General features: G+C 43.6%; 1 protein-coding gene across 1 annotated transcript in view; it reads left to right on the forward strand.

Moving 5' to 3' along the window:
* Nucleotides 1-9,116: 9,116 nt before the first annotated feature.
* The window catches only part of LOC124795326, a 62,617-nt gene continuing 50,391 nt past the window's right edge, over nucleotides 9,117-21,342 (forward strand). The window contains exon 1 of the mRNA XM_047259305.1: nucleotides 9,117-9,203. Within this exon, the coding sequence (XP_047115261.1) occupies nucleotides 9,164-9,203 (40 nt within the window). The 5' untranslated portion in view covers nucleotides 9,117-9,163. The remainder of the gene's footprint in view (nucleotides 9,204-21,342) is intronic.

Below are 21,342 nucleotides of genomic sequence, written 5' to 3' on the forward strand. Positions count from 1 at the left end.
GGTATTTGCCTGGAGCGATTTAGGGAAATCACAGAAAACCTAGCCGGCCGTTGTGGACGAGCGGTTCTAGGCGCTTCAGTCCGGAACCGCGCTGCTGCTACGGCCTCAGGTTCGAATCCTACCTCGGGCATGGATGTGTGTGCTGCTCTTAAGTTAGTTAGGTTTAAGTAGTTCTAAGTCTAGGGGACTGATGACCTCAGATGTTACGTCCCATAGTGCTCAGAGCCATTTGAACCATTTGTTTTAACAGAAAACCTAAATCAGGGTGGCCGGATGCGGAATTGAACTGTCGTCCTCCCGAATGCGAGTCCAGTGTGCTAACCACTGCGCCACCTCGCTCGGTAACCTGTTTTGCAGAGGTCACATGTACAGATTGGTACCATCTGGGAACGGTTGAGATTGATAGAAGAAATGATGAAGAGTGAGAGAGGGGGCCAGAGGGCATGGTTATACAGTGAGTGGGGCAGTAGGGGATGGATAGAGAGGGGGAGGAGGCAAGTGGATGGGTAGGTTGGTAATTGGCAGGTGGAAAAGAAAGAGGGGGAGGAGATGAGCACAGAGAAGGGGAGGAGGATATAGATGGACAGAGATGGTGGAAGATATAGTTCGAGAGAGGTGGTGGAGGAGATGGACAAACAGAGGGTAAAGAAGGAGATGCATAGATAGAAAGAGTGGGTTAGGAAGAAATGGACAGATAGATGGAGGACGAGCTGGACAGATAGACGGTGGGAGGAAGAGTCACATACAGAGAAAGAGGACTAGGAAATGCATGCAATATATGAGTCGAATGCGTACATGAGTGAAGATATGGGGAAAAGGCTAGTGCATCGATAAAATAAATTGTCATCACTCGCATCATAGCTAGATGATGAATTACACTGAAATTAATATTTTATTTGTTATGTCTACAGCAAGTGTTGAAAATAGTGGACACAACAGTTAGAATGAAATTTTCACTTTAGAAAAAACCACCGGTGTCCTGACACACTAAACAGCTGTCCCCGTCCTAGTGCTTGACAGAGTTGGTGGGTGCAAACCGCCATGTGCCAGTCCCAAAATGGTGGGACTCTGCGTGACAGAGGGTATATAGCTGGATCCCTCCGGGTCTGTTCCGCTATGAATTAATGTTGTTAATACTTAACCAGCAAAGGTGCTAATGCAGCACATGCTAGTTAACTGGACATGTGCTGCGATCAAAAAGGGAGAACCACAGCTACGGACACATGCTGGTGTCGTCACGTCATTTAATATGGCACTCTGTCGGGCTGTGAAGGCGAAATCCGCCTGGGATTCTATATCCACGTCATTGATTATGCCAGCCAGCCCGAATGTGCGTCTTAGTCATTAGCTCTACTCACCCAAGTACACTTTGAGCTTTTTAGTGGCTTTTACTTTAGTTAATCGACAATCAGAAACAACAGGAAAAGTTCACCTGGTTCTTACTACTATTGCAACGAATACCTTAAGATATAACATGGTTCCATGTAGACATAAAATCGAGTTAATACCGATAAAGAAATATACGTACAGGTTTCGTATCATCCTCCTTTGAAGTTACCACTATCAGTGAATTAGATACCCACCGAATGGAGATCTAGTAGGTCTGCTGTCATCAAATGTATTAGCTACTGTCGAATGTGTGCTGTTCACAATCTAATTCATGGGATTCCATATTAAGTAGGCACCGATTTATTGTAATGGGTCAGAAATGACTGAGCATGTTCAAATTTCAGCATCTCATGTTATTGTTGTCTCTTTTCACTGAAACTAAGATGACAGGGATGTAGAAAAGGAAGTCTCAGTGCAAACTGAAAATTACGAGCTCTGTCTCACGTTACACAAAACAGGACGCGTCACAGGTAGTGTTGATATTAGTGGCTGTGATGTTTGTAGATGACTATTTTCCTTCCATGTTTTGTAGCATAACAAAACTGATCTTGAAAATTAGCTGTTCCTCCATTAAATCTAATATCTCAGTTTCTTCGAACTTCTGTCCAGTTCGTATCTCAAATATTGTTTACTGTAAATCAGTTAGGGACACATGTGAGGTGGCAATATGCCGGTAGCATTGTGTCTCCTTGCCTGTTGTACCGTGCAACAGACAGTAATGCTTTACAGTTAGCGTAAGGAAAAGGTGAAGGGTCTCAGGAATTCTGTCTCTTACTGTACATACTGAGTAATTTCGTCTCAAATTAGGCCAACGTTTGATCCTAACAGACGACTGTTGGCCAGGAATGCCCTCTTTGCCCTGCGCTAATCTGATTTTTACGTCCTCTTTGCTTCGTCCACCCTGTGTTATTTTCCTTCCAAGGTAGCAGAATTACTTAACTCTGACTACTTCGTGGTCCTCCGTTTTGCTGTCAAGCTTATCGCTAGTATAATTTCTGCTACTCCTCAATACTTTCGTTTTTCGCGGCTTACTCTCGATTTACATTGTTTACTCACTACACTGTTCATTCCTTTCAATAGGTGTTATCAACTCCTTATACACTTTCGGTGTGGACAGTAATTTCATCATCCCCTCTTATAACTGATATCTTAACACTTATTTGAATCCCAATTATTTCGCATTCAGAATCCGAATCAAACTCGCTAATTATTACCGAATTATTTCTGGCTATATACCTGCCTTTTTCATCTGCGTTCAATCTGTCTTTGCGACATGCATTCCAGTCACAATTCGCATTTTCGTTGCTTTTAACATCTGCACTTTAATAACTTTCAGATGTCTTGACCGCACTTTTTATTATTTCTAAAACTGCCTTACGCCTTTCGACATTCCGCCATTTTCTAAGGCCGTGTTCCGTCAGTCACAGAAAATTGTTCAATAGATACGTTGTACCCCGTTAACATTCTTAACCAAGACATTAGTGCATCTGCTCGCTCTCCGACTCTCTTCCTGTTAACACTGCTCCAACAACACCTTACACTAACTGTAAGAAAAAAAAAAATACAATGGAAGTTCAAAAGGCTCTGAGCTCTATGGGACTTAACATCTGAGGTCATCAGTCCCCTAGAACTTAGAACTACTTAAACCTAACTAACCTAAGGACATCGCACACATCCATGCCCGAGGCAGGATTCGAACCTGCGACCGACAATGGAATTGCTTCACTGGATTGTAGAAAACAAGAAAAGATTATCAGGCTTTCCATAATGTGGCTAGAGGAAAGTTATGGAGAATAATGGAGAACAGAAGTTATCCTGTACAGTTTATACCAGCTATCAAAAGCCTATATATAGAAAGATAAGTTATCCATACATATTATAAAAATGGATGTATATAGGTGTATGTGTATGTACGTCCCGCATCTTCTCTTAAACCAATTGATCGATTACAGCCAAACTTGGTGCACATATCCCTTAGTGTCAGTCAACAATCACTGTTAGGGTAAGAAAACTTACCTATCACAGTTCAGGAGATATGACGTCATAAACAATGACATTCGCGAAAAAAATTGCCGCATCATGGGTGAAGTTTAAATTACTACTTTGCTACTAATTCTATCCGCAATAAATTTCGCAGACAGTATCCACATACGCCGCTAAATGTACATACAAAATTATATCGTGGTACCACACATAGTTCAGGAGATATGACATCGTAAACACTAAAATGTTTAAAAACTGCCGCATCATGCATGGAGTTTTAATCATTAATTCGTTACTTCTAAGACACTCCTTCAATCGAATCAACTTATGGAAATAGCTGACACCCGGCAGCGCTTTTGATAGCTTTGAACTGCGAAGCGCAAGCGGCTGTAGGCATAACAATAGACGTCTATCGAGCTATGAAGAGCCGTTCCTATAGAGACGTTTAGAAAATCGAATCGTAGACATGCCAACCTGCTGCACCCAGCGTAGAGAAACTGTCTGAGACCATCTCATACCGAGCCTATTGTAAGAGTACATGGTATTATTTCGATCTTACACAGCAAACATAGATCATTTTTTGTTTTCGTTTCTTAGAAAATTGGGATAGTAATACTCGGGCAATGCAAGATTTGTCAGCTAGTCTTAAATACAGAAGACGCGTATACATAACTGATACAAATAAGTAAAGGGGTGAGGCAAGACTGTAGCTTTTCCCCAGCGTTGTTCAATATGTACAGTGACGACACTGGTGATGCAGTTTACAGATATAATTCTAGGATAAACGCCGTGATACAGGTAAAAAATTCGGTACAGCTGATGATGTAACAGTGATGATTTTCAAAAAGAAATTTTTGAACTACATAAAACATGTACAGAAAAAATATAGAGATTTCTTCTTGCAAATCTAAGTCAATGTCATTTTGTGAAAATATTCATTGAGAAATAAGAAAGTAGTTAATGAAAAAACAATTGAAGGGGTAAAATATATTAACTGCCTTGGATGTAAAATATCGTAAGAATACAAAGAAGACATGTAGATTAAGTTGAATAGATTTTGAAGTATTTACGTAACAATCAACAGAACTTCAAACATTAAACACGGAAAGAAACAATACTGAATTTTTACAAAACAATCGCATTGCCACCACGGTTATACGGAAGTGAATCGTGGGTATTGAATAAAACCCAAGAAAAACGAAAAAATAGAAATGAGATTTATTAGAGCAGTAAAAGAATGTAAAATAATAAATGAAATATGAAATGAATATATTCGAAAGAAGTTGAAAATTTGGATCGTAAAAGGAAAACTGAATAAAAACAAAAAGAATGGAACTAGAGAGATTGCCAAGTCAAATAAGGAACTTTAAACCAAAAGAGAAAAGAGATCTTGGCGGATCGAGAAAAGGTTGGAAACCATAACAGACCACAATCTGTTTAATACGGAAAGCGCAGGAGAAGGAAAGATAGAGACGACGACCTAATACAAGGTGTCTACATTATCAGGATTGGACCTTTAATAGCACCAACATTGCCGTAGAGACTCAGTGCACCAGAATGAAATAATGCCGCTTACAACACATGTTAGTTATATACACCTACTTTACCACAGCGCAAATGGACTTTCTCTTCCCAACCACGCGCATAGACAGTGACAAGAAAAACAGAAACTCGTGATGCAGACTGTCTAATGTATTGCTGTTACGGTGTTTTCGAAACAATAAAAACAGAGTTGGATAAAAAATGTGCCAGAAGACGTGCAACAGAGCGGTGTCACCAAGGGTCGTCTGCTCTTACCGCATTACTAGATAGTGATCAGTGCGAAACGATTCTTGAACTGAACCAAGAGACAAGGTTAGTACATACAGCTGTGCTTCGCATGCTGAAGTAACGTCTGGGCATGAGGAAAATTGCATAAGGATGGACTGCGCAGAACTGCAGAAATAGCTACGACACGACGCTGCTTATACCCAGATGGAACGATATGAGCGCGAGAAAGAGGCTGTCTTACGCCGTACCATTACGACTGATGAGACGTGGGCCAACTCGTAACAGCCATAACTGAAACGCCAGTCGAACGAGTGGTCTCATTACAGAGTCTCATTACAGATCATTCCGAATACCGAAATTTTTTCCTAACAAGAAACAACTACAAACAGCTTACGCTGAAACGAAAGACTACGTTTTATTGGCAAAACACTGCCTGCACTACGCTTGTTTGTACTTGCTACAGTATTACGGTGCTACATGCGATCCTTACGACATTGGATTGATGGAAAGGTATCGAAAAAGTTCAAAGAAGGGCAGCTCGTTTCGTATAGCCGCGAAATAGGGGAAAGGAAGTTACTGATATGATAAATGAGATGGGAATCATGAAAACAAAGGCAATTCTCGTTGCGGCGAGATCTTTGCAGGAAATTTCAATCACCAGCTTTCTCATCTGAATGTTAAAATGTGCTATTCTCGCCAAGGAGAAACGATCATCATAATAAAGTAAGAGAAATCAGAGCTTGTACAGAAATATTTAAATGTTTCATTTTCCCCACGCGCTATTAGGGAGTGGAAAGGTAGAGAAATAATCTAAAGGTGACTGGAAGAACACTCTGCCAGATACTTAAGTGCAGAATAGTCATGTAGATATGAGCAATGTGAATGTTATGGCGGTTCTTGAATATAAATGTGATGGTGTTATCCTAACACATGCACTCCCCCCCCCCACGGCAGAATGTAAATAAGCTGTATTTATACATGTGTGAATGAAACTCCTACGTCAAAATCACAAATTTTGTTTACTAATTACCGGTTTCGGCCCATTATCGAGATATCTTCAGATGAGTTTAAAATGTGCAGTGTGTGAGACACATTACACATCGTCGTATTTTTTTAGAGCTAAGTCGCCCTAGTTAATTAAAAAAATCCTAAAGTGAACCTCTTGGTTGGTTATATAAACTGATAACGTTAATCACTAATCAGTTTACATAACCAAATAAGATTTTCGCTTTAGAATTTTGTATTTAATTAGGGCGACTGAGTTCTACAAAATACGACGATTTGTAATGAGTGTCATACACTGAACATCATTTTAGATTGATCCGAAGATTGCTCGGTAATGTGCCGAAATAGGTAGTTTGCAAAAAAATTTCCGATCTTGAGGTACGATTTTTATCAATACAAGTTTAAAACTAACGGATCGCCTATCTCCCCCCCATTTACAATTTCAAAGAATAAAGCTGTATTACTGTTCATTTTTGGAACGCAGCGTGCGACCAGCTTTGAAAAAGGTGCACCAACACTCTCTGCAGAACGAACCGATCGCTTTGCAGGACAATGCTCGGGCACATATGGCGCAATATGGAGTGGTGGGGATGGGAAGTGCTGACCAACCATCGCACTCCCCGGATTTAAGCCGTTGTGACTTCGACTGGATCCCTAAAACGGACGGAGAACTTTGTGGCATTCGTTCCAGAACGGTTAGAGAGATTCTTCGGACCAAAGACCGCTCTATTCGAACTATCAACAAAACTGGAGCTGCTAAAGGTGTCCCGTGAGTTTCACAAAGTTGGCAATGGAATATATACAGGGTGGTCCATTGATCGTGACCGGGCCAAATATCTCACGAAATAAGCGTCAAACGAAAAAACTACAAAGAACGAAACTTGTCTAGCTTGAAGAGGGAAACCAGATGGCGTTATGGTTGGCCCGCTAGATGGCGCTGCCAGAGGTCAAACGGATATCAACTGCTTTTTTTTTTTTTTTTTTTTTAATAGGAAGCCCCATTTTTATCACACATTCCTGTATCACGTAAAGAAATATGAATGTTTCAGTTGGACCACTTTTTTCGCTTTGTGATAGATGGCGGTGTAATAGTCAGAAACGTATAAGTACGTGGTACCACGTAACATTCCGCCAGTGCGGACGGTATTTGCTTCGTGATACATTACCCGTGTCAAAATGGACCGTTTACCAATTGCGGAAGAGGTCGATATCGTGTTGATGTATGGCTATTGTGATCAAAATGCCAAACGGGCGTGTGCTATGTACGCTGCCCGGTATCCTGGACGACATCATCCAAGTGCCCGGACCGTTCGCGTGATAGTTACGTTATTTAAGGAAACAGGAAGTGTCCAGCCACATATGAAACGTCAACCACGACCTGCAACAAATGATGATGCCCAAGTAGGTATTTTAGCTGCTGTCGCGGCTAATCCGCACATCAGTAGCAGACGAATTGCGCGAGAATCGGGAATCTCAAAAACGTCTGTGTTGAGAATGCTATATCAACATCGATTGCACCCGTGCCATATTTCTATGCCCCAAGAATTGCGTGGCGACGACTTTGAACGCCGTGTACAGTTCTGTCACTGGGCATAAGAGAAATTACGGGACCATGACAGATTTTTTGCACGCGTTCTATTTAGCGACGAAGCGTCATTCACCAACAGCGGTAACGTAAACCGGCGTAATTTGCACTATTGGGCAATGGAAAATCCACGGTGGCTGCGACAAATGGAACATCAGCGACCTTGGCGGGTTAATGTATGGTGCGACATTATGGGAAGAAGGATAATTGGCCCCCATTTCATCGATGGCAATCTAAATGGTGCAATGTATGCTGATTTATTACGTATTGTTCTACCGATGTTACTACCAGATGTTTCACTGCATGACAGAATGGCGATGTACTTCCAACATGATGGAAGTGCGGCACATAACTCGCGTGCGGTTGAAGCAGTATTGAATAGCATATTTCATGACAGGTGGATTGGTCGTCGAAGCACCATACCATGGCCCGCACGTTCACCGGATCTGACGTCCCCGGATTTCTTTCTGTGGGGAAAGTTGAAGGATATTTCCTATCGTGATCCACCGACAACGCCTGACAACATGCGTCAGCGCATTGTCAATGCATGTGCGAACATTACGGAAGGCAAACTACTGGCTTTGAGAGGAATGTCGTTACACGTATTGTCAAATGCACTGAGGCTGACGGACATCATATTGAGCATTTATTGCATTAATGTGGTATTTACAGGTAATGACGCTGTAACAGCATGCGTTCTCAGAAATGATAAGTTCACAAATGCACGTGTATTACATTGGAACAACCGAAATAAAATGTTCAAACGTGTAATTTAACAAACCTACCTGTTACCAACTGTTCGTCTAAAATTGTGAGCCATATGTTTGTGACTATTACAAAGCCATCTATCACAAAGTGAAAAAAGTGGTAAAACTAAAACATTCATATTTCTTTACGTACTACACGAATATGTAAAAAAAATGGGGGTTCCTATTTTTAAAAAAAAAACGCATTTGATATCCGTTTGACCTATGGCAGCGCCATCTAGCGGGCCAAACATAGCGCCATCTGGTTTCCCCTTCAAGCTAGACGAGTTTCGTTCCTTGTAGTTTTTTCGTTTGACTCTTATTTTGTGAGATATTTGGCCAGGTCACGATCAATGGTCCACCCTGTATAATGGTGCTGACTATTCTGAACGACAGTAAAACTTTTAAACACGTGTCTATGTTGTATCAGTTTTCACTATGGAATTGCCAGTTGTCAGAGACACAGATATACACTGCAGACCCTGACTTACTTAGTTACTAGAGAAGAGCGTTTCATTATGAAGCCTCGAATATGTCTGTACTGCAGGGGCTCGTGACGCATGAGACTTGTGGCAGGCTGCACGACGGGCGATATGCGCGCTGCCGCTATCGCAGGGCCACGCCGCTGGTACCAGCCGGGTCGCTTACTTGTCTGTCGTTTAGTTGGAGTTCCGCCGCCACAGCCATGGGGCCAGCAAAGGTTTTCTCCGCGCTCGTCGCACTCGGTAAAGTAGCGCCTCCGTATCTGACCACGCACTACGCCACTGCTTTCGCACCACACTCGCACTGCCACGGAAGATAGCACTTACACATTGTTGATCTCCGCTTCAACAACTATACTACTCAAGCCGTTTTTCGTTGTGTTGCCTAGAGAAGGTCATTACCACTGTTACTTTCCCGTTTCCTGTTCCACCCGTGAATGGTGTACAAGAAGAACTACCGTCTTAAGTCCTCGAGTGAGCTCAAATTTCATTTTCCCTTCACGGTGGCAGGTGGCAGGAAGTAACATGTTTCCCGACTCTTCTAGGAACGCATACTCTCGTCATTTAACACTGTGCACGGCGCTACTCTTGTAGCGTCTGCCAGTGGAGTTTGTTGCTCCATAACGCTCACGCGTTTACTGAAATAAGACCTAATTAACGCGCCACTCTTCTTTCGATCTTCTCTGTCTGTTCTGTTAATCCTACCTGGCAAGGGTCTCAGACGAGTAGTATTCAAGAATCCATCGACGAGTATTTTGTAAGCCATTTCTTTAGTTGATTAATTGCATTTGCTTAGGATTCTTGTATTGAATCTGTCTGCGATTCTACTTTAACTAAGGGGGTGCTCATTAACTAGCGCAACATATTTTTTTTCTGAAAGCATGTTTGTTTTATTCAGGATTCCAATACACCGTATTATTCCCCACTCTTTCGGCTAGAAAACCCTATTTTACAACACAATCTCCCTTCAATACGATGGCCTTACGCCACCTTACTAGGAGGGCTTGTATGCCCGCATGATACCAATCGACTTATGAGCCAACGTCTTACATCAATAACTTCCCCATCACCCACATACTGCTTCCCGCAGAGTGCATCTTTCATTGGGCCAAACATGTGAAAGTCGGGAGGTGCGAGGTCCACGCTGTAGAGTGGATGAGAAAGAACAGTCCAATGAAGTTTTGTGAGCTCCTCTCAGGTGCGCAGACTGGTGTGAAGCCTTGTCATGGAGAAAGAGAAGCTCGTTTGCAGTTTTGTGACGACGAACACGCTGAAGTCCTGAGGGTAGTACAGTGCACTTCTGAGTTGATCGTTGCAGCATGGGACAGGACGTCAAACAGAATATCCTCTTCAGAGCCCCAGAAGACGGTCGCCATGACTATACCGGTTGAGGGTGCGGCTTTGAGCTTTTAATCAGTAGGAGAGGTGGTATGGAGCCACTCCAGAGATTGGCGTTTTGTTTCCGGGTCGAAGTGATGAACCCATGTTTCATCGCCTGTGACGATGATCGACAAAAAAATTATCACGATCAGCCTCGTAATGTGCAAGCATATCGACACGTACGGTCCTTCCTTGTTCTTTATGGTCTCCTGTTAAGCATCGAGGATCCAGCGGCCACATACCATTGACTGTGTCAACAATACCAACAGAGACGTCCAGTTGTGCTGTTGTGCAGCGAATTGTTCGTTTCTGATCCGTCGATCGCCTCGGATGAGAGCTCCACAGTTTCCAACATTGTAGGAGAAACAACTGTCTGCGGCCGGCAGGCACCCGGAAGATCGAGCAGGTTGCGATGATGACAGACGGCCAACAACTCATCGCGCTTTTGTTCACTTCCAGGTCTCCGCGCACATTCTGTAAGCGGCAGTGAATATCTACGACACTCTGGTTTTCTGCGAAAGGAATCTCAGTGACGGCTGTCTCCTTGGAACGCTTCTCTGCTGCTACACTCACGCTCATAAATTAAGGATGATTGCAGAATGAAGTGCCACACAACGTGGGACTATACAAAACTGGCGCTAATAGCATAGACATATAGGGAACACACACGCCACACACTGTAACTCCACAGTATTGGTGATAAGTTGAGAAAACCGTCCCGAAACACATGTGCTACAAAACGTCACTGTTTCTTGCGCATGTACCCCGATATAAATATGGGATATGATCACCATGCACACATACACAGGCCGCACAACGGGTTCGCATACTCTTGATCAGGAGGTCGAGTAGCTGCTGGGGTACAGCCTCCCATTCATGCACCAGTGCCTGACGGAGAGCCTGAAGTGTCGTGGGGGTTTAAAGACGTTCAGCGATACGTCGACCGAGAGCATTCCCAAAGTGCTCGATGGGGTTTAGGTCTGGAGAACAGGCAGGCCACTCCATTCGCCTGATATCTTCTGTTTCAAGGTACTCCTCCACGATGGTAGCTCGGTGGGGTCGTACGTTATGATCCGTCAGGAGGAAGGTGGGACCCACTGCATCCCTGGAAAGGCGGACATGCTGGTGCAAAATGACGTCCCGATACACCTGAACTATTAGAGTTCCGCTTTCAAAGACATGTAGGGGTATAGTGCACCAATCATAATACCACCCCACACCATCAAACCACAACCTCCATACAGGTCCCTTTCAAGACATTAAGGGGTTGGTATCTGGTTCGTGGTTTACGCCACATTAAAACCCCTGCGAGAATCACTGTTTAGACTATACCTGAACTAGCCTGTGAACATAACCTGGGACTTCTGTTCCAATGACCATGCACGGTGTTCTTGACACCAGGCTTTACGGGCTCTCCTGTGACAGGGGTCAGTGGAATGCACCTTGCAGGTCTCCGGGCGAATGAACCATGTCTGTTGAGTCGTCTGTAGACTGTGTGTCTGGAGACAACTGTTCCAGTGGCTGCGGTAAGGTCCCGAGTAAGGCTAACTGCAGTACTCCATGGCAGTCTGCGGGCACTGATGGTGAGATATCGGTCTTCGTGTGGTGTTCTACACTGTGGACGTCCCGTACAGTAGCGCCTGGACGCGTTTCCTGTCTGCTGGAATCGTTGCCATAATCTTGAGATCACACTTTGTGGCACGCGGAGGACCGGTGCCACGACCTGCTGTGTTTGACCAGCCTCCAGTCGCCCTAGTATTCTACCCCTCGTAACGTCATCAATGTGTGTTCTTTGAGCCATTTTCAACACACAGTCACCATTAGCACGTCTGCACACTTACTCGCTGCACCGTACTCCGACATGCACCAACACACCTCTGCGTATTTGGACTGCTGCCAGCGCCACCGTGCGACGACCGCAGGTCAAATGCACCGCATGGTCATACCCCTAGGTGACGTAAACCCGCAAATCGCCCACCAGAGCGTTGTTTCACCATGTATCAGCATTATCCTTGATTTATGAGCACGAGTGTATATATAACGGCGCCACCTATCGGAGCATCATGAAACTATAGGTGCTGAAGCGGGGACATTCTGTGATACCGCACAACAAATACTGCATTTTTTCAACCGAAATCGGCCAAAGAAAAAATGTATTGCATTACTTATCAAACGCCCCTGGTAGTTTTGTGTCCTACTTTCATTTTATGTTGCTTCAGATGGATACTCCTAGAGATTTTACGGTTGCTAAAATATTTGTAATAATTTACCTCCGACGCTGTAACCGAAGTGTAAGATGTCTCTCGAACTATTTTTGAGCAATACGCTTCATTTATTTAAGCTTCTCGTCAACTGCCAATCCCTGCACCGAGTGTAGAAGAAATTTTATATGCTGGTAATGTTGAGTGGGACTGACGCATAATTTCCACGTGGCACATGATCTTCCTTTTACGTTGTTGGTATCGTAGTAAGCAATGTTGTCCACTATACCACATTTTTACCTCATTGTAAATTCGTGAGATTTTCTTCTACAGGCATTTGCCCAGAACTGTTCTGCTTTCGTTGGTGTTTTGTTTATGAACATTCTCCGGCTGTAGCTTACAAGTTACACGACATATCCGTCCACGTGTGGTCTTCAGCTGTCGAACTGTTCGTCCCATATCATACTATGCCCGTTAACAACGGAGCCTCTACCACTTCCGTTATTCACTCCATTGCCACGCAGTCTGCACAGGTACTGGCCCAAGTTATTTGGCGTGCACTTTACTTGTAAGTATGCCTTACATGTTCTGAATCGATACGTTTGTCTGTCTGATGGGACCTTATGTGAGTTTAGTATCCGAAGAATTGTTTGCTGCGGGTGAGGAGGGAAGCAAATTCCTACTTTCACCAGATCATTTACAATAATAGTGAATGGTAATGGACGTATAACGCTTCCTTTGTTGTTTTAGTCATCAGTTTGATGAGTGGTTTGATCCTGCATGGTTACCATAATGGTCTGTTATTGTTTTTTACTTTCCTTTTGGTTTGGCTGTAGGTATGTTTGTGTCGTCATTATTACCTTTGTATTACTCTGCAACACTTTTGAAGAGAAATTTTTTGCCTCTTCCCGTATGATGAGGTTCCGTGAAATTCCGTGAAATTCTGTTTAATTATTCTCAATGGGCCGACTTTAAGTTACTTTTTATGATCTTTGGAATCAATAACTTAAGAAATGCAACGGATAACACTAGTCGCACATTCACCCAATGCATTGCTTGAAACATGCCCTTAACCAAACTGACAGTATATTCAACTATCGGAATTTTATTAATTATTTGATTTAATTTCGTTTAATAGCGTTGTCACTTTTTCTCTTATGGGGTTTATATTTTGTTTGCGTCATCCAGTTAATAAAGAGGGGGTTAGGAACTTCATGAGCAGCACGTAATTACCATGAATGTTGTAACAAACAACATTCTCTCTGAATATGAACTACATTATTTCTTACTTGGAATAACGTAAGCTCTAATTATAAGGAATTAATAGTAAATGAAGTTCCCTTAATCGGTCTCTTATCCATGAATTATCCCTTGATCACACTATCAGAAAGTCATAAGGGGGAAACACTCTCAGAACAACACACCAATTTCATACAATGACACTCACAGATACACGCATAGAAAGCAGCAGCGCGCTACTGATAAAACGAATTGAATTAACGTACGTCATGCGAAAGCTCTACATTTAAGATGCCTCAGGGTGCATTATTTACGTAAGCTCGTGAAGCAAGTGGTAAAGATTGAATTAATGAGCAAACACACGTTCAGAGGGGAGGCTTTTATTAGAATAAATAATACAGAAAATGTTTCATCACTTTACCTAATGACATGAACTGACAGAGGGGTGGCGGCCGGGATGGCCGAGCGGTTCTAGGCGCTACGTCTGGAACCGCGCGACCGCCAGTTTCGAATCCTGCCTCGGGCATGGATGTGTGTGACGTTAGGTTTAAGTAGTTCTAAGTTCTAGGGGACTGATGACCTCAGAAGTTAAGTCCTATAGTGCTCAGAGCCATTTGAACCATTTGACGGAGGGTACTATGCACTTTTTGTGGTAATGCTCAGAACTGCTGTGACTCACGCAAAATCCGCTTGAATGTTGCTGTATACGTGGCTGAAGGCGTTATACTTCTAATACTGAAATCGAAAGAGGGGGATAGCTAATAAAAAATTATGGGCACAGGCACCACGTGAATCCTTGCTAATCGTATGGCTCTCTCCCGCTCACAATGAAACGTATTCAAAATTAATATCAAAACGTCTCAAATTACTTTTAGTACCCGTTAGGATACTGCGTTAGTAGCTGGCTACCTTGGTCAAGACACTGCTGCAAGCTGCATACACAAGCACAGCACAACGTCTCCACCACGAACCACGAAGAGAATCAACCGAACACTCAAATTAATCTAGTAAGATGTCTATCCCGCAATTCATGCTACCTCTAATAATCACTGACCACAGTTAAACACCCACCAGTCACAATATCTTAACCGTTACTGCTTTCTTTCGGAAGTTGCAATGACACATGACGCGGACACAAACTACAAAGATAGTGCCACGAATTCGTCCAAAAACTGAAAACATTCTAGCCCGCTTTCTATTACCTTTCTTGAAAGTTCGATACCATTGATCGAGTTCACACCTATGTATTTTCCGCAATTACTGTGCTATACCAGCAATGGCGCGACCTGGTGCCCAAGACTCCATTACAAAGAAGACCACTTCAAAAGTTACCTCCACTGCACAAAACTATGTTAGCGAAGAAATATCCCCACCTGCTTTCGTAAATACCACCATGTATTAGTCTGGAGCACGTCCTGTAAGGTGCAAGACTGATGGTCAGCACTTGTTCGAAGACAGTGGCAATGACCACCACTCATCAACTTACTCCGCCAAAATAATAATAATGACCTCGACATTTGGCTCTTCACTAATCAAATCAACCCTGAATAACGCAACGTGAGTCCAGTCCACAACGCTGTAACTCATTTTCAATTCTTATCACATACCAACTGGAGCTCAGCAGGAGGACGACTTTAGCGCGACCCCACTAGCAGCAGTGTCAGAACAGGAGGAGGAGGAGATTAGTGTTTAACGTCCCGGCGACAACGAGGTCATTAGAGACGGAGCGCAAGCTCGGGTAAGGGAATGATGGGGAAGGAAATCGGCCGTGCCCTTTCAAAGGAACCATCCCGGCATTTGCCTGAAGTGATTTAGGGAAATCACGGAAAACCTAAATCAGGATGGCCGGAGACGGGATTGAACCGTCGTCCTCCCGAATGCGAGTCCAGTGTGCTAACCACTGCGCCACCTCGCTCGGTCAGTGTCAGAACATGCCTTCTTTCCGGCGACAGCTGTCCCTTATTAAACCGCTGGTCTCCACTGGCTGAAGACCAACCTACACCCTCTACTCTCGTCCGAATCGATCTTTCTACAGCCCTCTGAAGCAAACTCTGTGCTTAACTTTCTCCTGCTAAGCTTTGACAAGCCTACTGCTTGCTATCTATTTTTGGGTTAGTACATCACCTACCTGCATCCCATTACATTCCCGTAACATTAATGTCAGTCTCGATATCTGAGTGGTCAACACGACAGACGCTCACGTCGGGGCCCCGTTTCGGCTCCTGGTTCGCTTCCGCGTTCGCCGATGTCTTTCAAACCATTTTTTTCTCAAATTCCCTCTTTCTCCTTCAGCAAATACACTGAAGCGCCAAAGAAACTGATACACATGCATAATACCGTGTTCAAATGGTTCATATGGCTCTGAGCACTATGGGACTTAACATATGTCATCAGTCCCCTAAAACTTAGAATTACTTAAAGCTAACTAACCTAAGGACATCACACACAGCCATCTCCGAGGCAGGATTCGAACCTGATACCGTAGCGGTCGCGCGTTTCCAGACTGAAGAGCCTAGAACCGCTCGGCCACAGCGGCCGGCTTGGCTCCTGGTACTGCAAGGGATTTTTCTTTGGTGAGAGGACTGAATTGGGTTCACTCAGCCTCGTGATGTCAATTGAGAAGCTACCTGGTTAAGAGGTAGGGGCTCCAACGCCGAAACGTCGCCAACGACTGGGCCTGTGGTGTGCTGACCCTATGCCCCTCCATACCACATCCGAATATGAATGAAGGATGACATGGCGGTCGGTCAACTACCGCGTAGGCTTCAGTACCTGATCGCGGAGTTTCATGCTCTTATACACAGTAGGATATAGACAGGACGAGGAAGCGTGACACATAGGAGTACTTGTCGGAATAAAACACAGTGGTGCACATTTCCAGGTCCAATGGCCGAGGTTTATGATTACAAGAGAAGAAACACTCTTTTCATGTCATAGACGACTGTAAACATTACCTGATTGGTATTCTGATATCATTTGCATATCGGAAATAGTGGTGAAGTGTACTAACAGTACCGCTTCAATGCAACTCTCCATGCTACCCTGTCCTGTGCAAGCCTCTTCATCTCCGAAAAGCTGCTGCAACCGGCATCATTTTGAACCTGCTTACTGTATTGATCTCTTGGCCCCCACCTAATGTTTTTACAAAAATGGCTCTGAGCACTATGGGACTTAACTTCTAAGGTCATCAGTCCCCCAGACCTTAGAACTACTTAACCCTGACTAACCTAAGGACATCACACACATCCATGCCCAAGGCAGGATTCGAACCTGCGACCGTAGGGGTCGCGCGGTTCCAGACTGTAGCGCCTAGAACCGCTGGGCCACATCGGCCGCCTATGTTTTTACCCTCGACTCTTCCTTCCAACCCTTGATGTCTCAGAATGTGTCCTAACAACCATTTTTTTAGTAAAGTTATGCCAGAACTTTCTTTTCTTCCCATTGCAGTTGAGTGCCTCCTCATTGGTTACACCATCTACCTATCTAATCTTTAGCATTCTTCTGTAACAAAACCAAAAGCTTCTACTTTCTTTTCTCTGAGATTGACGTCTACCACGTCTCACTTCCGCGTAAGGCTACACTTCAGACAAATGCCTGTAGAAAAGGCTTCCTAACACTTAAATTCACGTTTAATGTTAACAAATTTCTCTTCTTCAGAAACTCTTTCTCTTGCCATTGCCAGTATACATTTTACGTTCTTACTGCTTCTTTCATTATCAGTTATTTAACTGCCACTTCTTGTGTCTAGTTCCGTAATCTAATTTCCGCAGCAACGCCTGATTTAATTCTAATATACATTCCATTACCCCTGTTTTGCTTTTGTGATGTTCATCTTATGTCCTCCTTTCAAGACACTGTCCGTTACGTTCAACTGCCCTGCCAACGCCTACGCTGCCTCTGATAGAACTACCACGTCATCGGTAAACTTCAAAGTTTTTATTTCTTCTCCATGAACTTTATTTCCTTCTCCATACTTTTCTGGCCGGCCGGGGTGGCCGAGCGGTTCTAGGCGCTACAGTCTGGAACCGCGCGACCGCTACGGTCGCAGTTTCGAATCCTGCCTCGGGCATGGATGTGTGTGATGTCCTTAGGTTAGTTAGGTTTAAGTAGTTCTAAGTTCTAGGGTACTGATGACCTTAGATGTTAAGTCCCATAGTGCTAAGAGCCATTTGAACCATGTTTTTCTTTCGTTTCCTTTACAGCTTGCTCACTGTACAGGTTGAATAACATCAGGGATAGGTTACAACACTGTCTCACTCCCTTTAATTAATTGCTTTCCCTTTTGTGCCCCTCGACTCTAAGGACTTTTTTCTGGTTTCTGTACAAGTTGTAAATAGCCTTTCGCTCCCTGTATTTTATCCCTCCTACCTCTATAACGTCAAAAAATGTATTACAGTTGACACTGTCAAAAGCTTTCACTAATTATACAAAAGCTATAAACGTACGTTTACCTTTCCTTTACCTGCCTTCTAAGGTAAGTCGTAGAGCCAGAATTTGTTGCGTGTTCTTACATTTCTCCGAAATCCAAATTGATCTTCACTGATGTCAGCTTCTACCAGTTATTTTTCGTGTTAGCATTTTGCGACCATGACTTATTAAATTGATAGTTCGGTAATATTCACACCGGAAAGCATCTTTCTTTGGAATTTGAGTTATTACATTTATCTTCAAGTCTGACGGGATGTCGTTTACTCCAGGGGTCTTGTTTAAGACTTTCAATAGTCTGCCAAATTCTTCCCGCTGTATCGTATTTCCTTTCTCATATTCGTCTACTTTCTCTTTCAAAAAAAAGAAAAAAATGTTCAAAATGGTTCAAATGGCTCTGAGCACTATGGGACTTAACTGCTGAGGTCATCAGTCCCCTAGAACTTAGAACTACTTAAACCTAACTAACCTAAGGACATCACACACATCCATGCCCGAGGCAGGATTCGAACCTGCGACCGTAGCGGTCGAGCGGTTCCAGACTGTAGCGCCTAGAACCGCTCGGCCACTCCGGCCGGCAAAAAAAAAAAAAAAAAAAAAAAAAAAGTTCAAATGTGTGTGAAATCTTATGGGACTTAATTGTCATCAGTCCCTAAGCTTACACACTACTTAACCTAAATCACCCTAAGGACAAACACACACACACCCCTGCCCGAGGGAGGACTCGAACCTCCGCCGGGACCAGCCGCACAGTCCATGACTGCAGCGCCCTAGACCGCTTGGCTTTCTCTTTCCTTTCTATAATATTGCCTTCAAGTCATTTCTTCAGGGTACCCGAAAAATCTGTTTTATATTTCTTGATTTCGATCCGTTAAGAACGCTGTGTTGAGTTCTATCAGCTAAGAAGTTCTAAACCTAATCATAGACCTGGGCTGATATTCCGCAGGGTCATACTTTGTTTACTGATCATCAGTTTGGAGCTTTATTGATTGTCTTCAGGATATTAAGGAGTGTGGTGTCACTGCCAGACACCACACTTGCTAGGTGGTAGCCTTTAAATCGGCCGCGGTCCGTTAGTATACGTCGGACCCGCGTGTCGCCACTATCAGTGATTGCAGACCGAGCGCCGCCACACGGCAGGTCTAGAGAGACTTCCTAGCACTCGCCCCAGTTGTACAGCCGACTTTGCTAGCGTTGGTTCACTGACAAAATACGTTCTCATTTGCCGAGACGATAGTTAGCATAGCCTTCAGCTACGTCATTTGCTACGACCTAGCCAGGCGCCATTATCAGTTACTATTGATGCTGTAAAACATGTACCGTCAAGAGCGATGTTCACCATTTACGGATTAAAGTTAAGTATTCCAACAGCTACGTCCTTTTTTGCTAAATTCTAACTTCCTTGTCCTGTTCCAGACCTCACGCCAGCCTGCGTGAGCTAAAACGCGTGCCTTTCGGCTTCCTCTCACAGTGGGTTGGCTCTCTTGCCAATCCACAACAAGGAGTATGGTGCCAACCTGGGGGCATGTGTTTAATGACCTCTAGTACTCTTGGATGAAGATAGCAAACTGAGTTTTATAAGATCTTTGCCCACGTAATGCATGTTGCTGCCTAAAGAAAATATTTTCGCTCAAGAAGAGTGTGATGACATTGTACAGACCGAAGTTAACACAGTCTGTACTTGACGCTATATTTTGCATAAAGTTTATTTCTGATATTCTGATGGTGCATCATGCCCCAAATGCGTCAATGAAGTTTTTATAACCAGTGGAACCATCTTATTTAGCGACCTGAAGCAGTATTAACGTCGTGTCGAGTTAGTCATATAACGGTCACAAGCCTCCTACACGAGTGTTTGTCGCAAGTTAAACCAATTGTCACTACTGCCGACATATTTGTCGCAAGAAATTCAGCAACAAAATTAATGTTTGAAATAAATAGTAAAAATTTTAAATAAATTTAATGTTGCAACACGCGAGAGTAAAGAGGTTCCATATTTGCATAACGGGTAGAACGTCGGCAATACGGGCCTATAATTACGGCTTTTAGAAAACGGGAAGAAGACGTACCAAGCATTCCTCTGCCACTTTTTGACTTATTTTATCAGTGGCGCAACGAGAACTCTTGGACGCCACCCAGGTATAGGTAATGCTCGTTTCATCAAACATTGTGGGGTTTCAGCTTAGATGAAAAATTCTGGAAATTACTGAGAACGACAGACATCTGCAAAACGAGTGTTAGCCTGGTAGTTTAAGTAAATGAATAGCATTTCTTGGAGGCAATTGTCAACACTGTAAATCTTCGCCGGCCGGTGTGACCGTGCGGTTTAGGCGCTTCAGTCTGGAACCGCTCGACCGCTATGGTCGCAGGTTCGAATCCTGCCTCGGGCATGGATGTGTGTGCTGTCCTTAGGTTAGTTAGGTTTAAGTAGTTCTAAGTTGTAGGGGACTGATGACCACAGATGTTAAGTCCCATAGTGCTCAGAGCCATTTGAACCATTTGAACCAAATCTTCCTCGGAGTTTTAGTACAATTGGTACATTAATCACACATTGACTTGTCACAGTATGTTTATTGTATTAGATAGACCCTAGTCTGAATTGAGAACCATGAACGCTTACATACTTCTCGACGTTTACCGACCTTTAAGTGCTTATGCCGAACTCACAGTCTTCCCACAGAAACAGCGTTCTTAGGCTTTTTTCCATCGATTCATTTTCATGACTTCATTCACCTTTTTACTCCGAAGCAAGCAAGTTCCCTCGGGCATTCCCAAAATAACAGCTAAGGTCCGAAAGTCTTCCAGTTTGACAGCCGTAAGTTCTCCTTATAGAAGTCTTCTTGCCTTCAATTTCGGACGTTGTTGTTTGTCGCACCATGTAATACAAACAATTCTTGGTCTCCTATATTCCAACCATCTATATCTGCAACTAGGCTAACGATCTGTGGTATCCAACGTCTCTGATATGTGCAGCACCTCTGGAACAATTATTGCATTATTCACACCTACTGCAGTAAGAATGGGAGTGCGTTAAATGGCTGGCCGGGGTGGCCGAGCGGTTCTAGACGCTACAGTCTGGAACCGCGTGACCGCTACGGCCGCAGGTTCGAATCCTGCCTCGGTCATGGATGTGTGTG

This window comes from Schistocerca piceifrons, chromosome 1 (genome assembly GCF_021461385.2).
Source record: "Schistocerca piceifrons isolate TAMUIC-IGC-003096 chromosome 1, iqSchPice1.1, whole genome shotgun sequence".
Classification (NCBI taxonomy): domain Eukaryota; kingdom Metazoa; phylum Arthropoda; class Insecta; order Orthoptera; family Acrididae; genus Schistocerca; species Schistocerca piceifrons.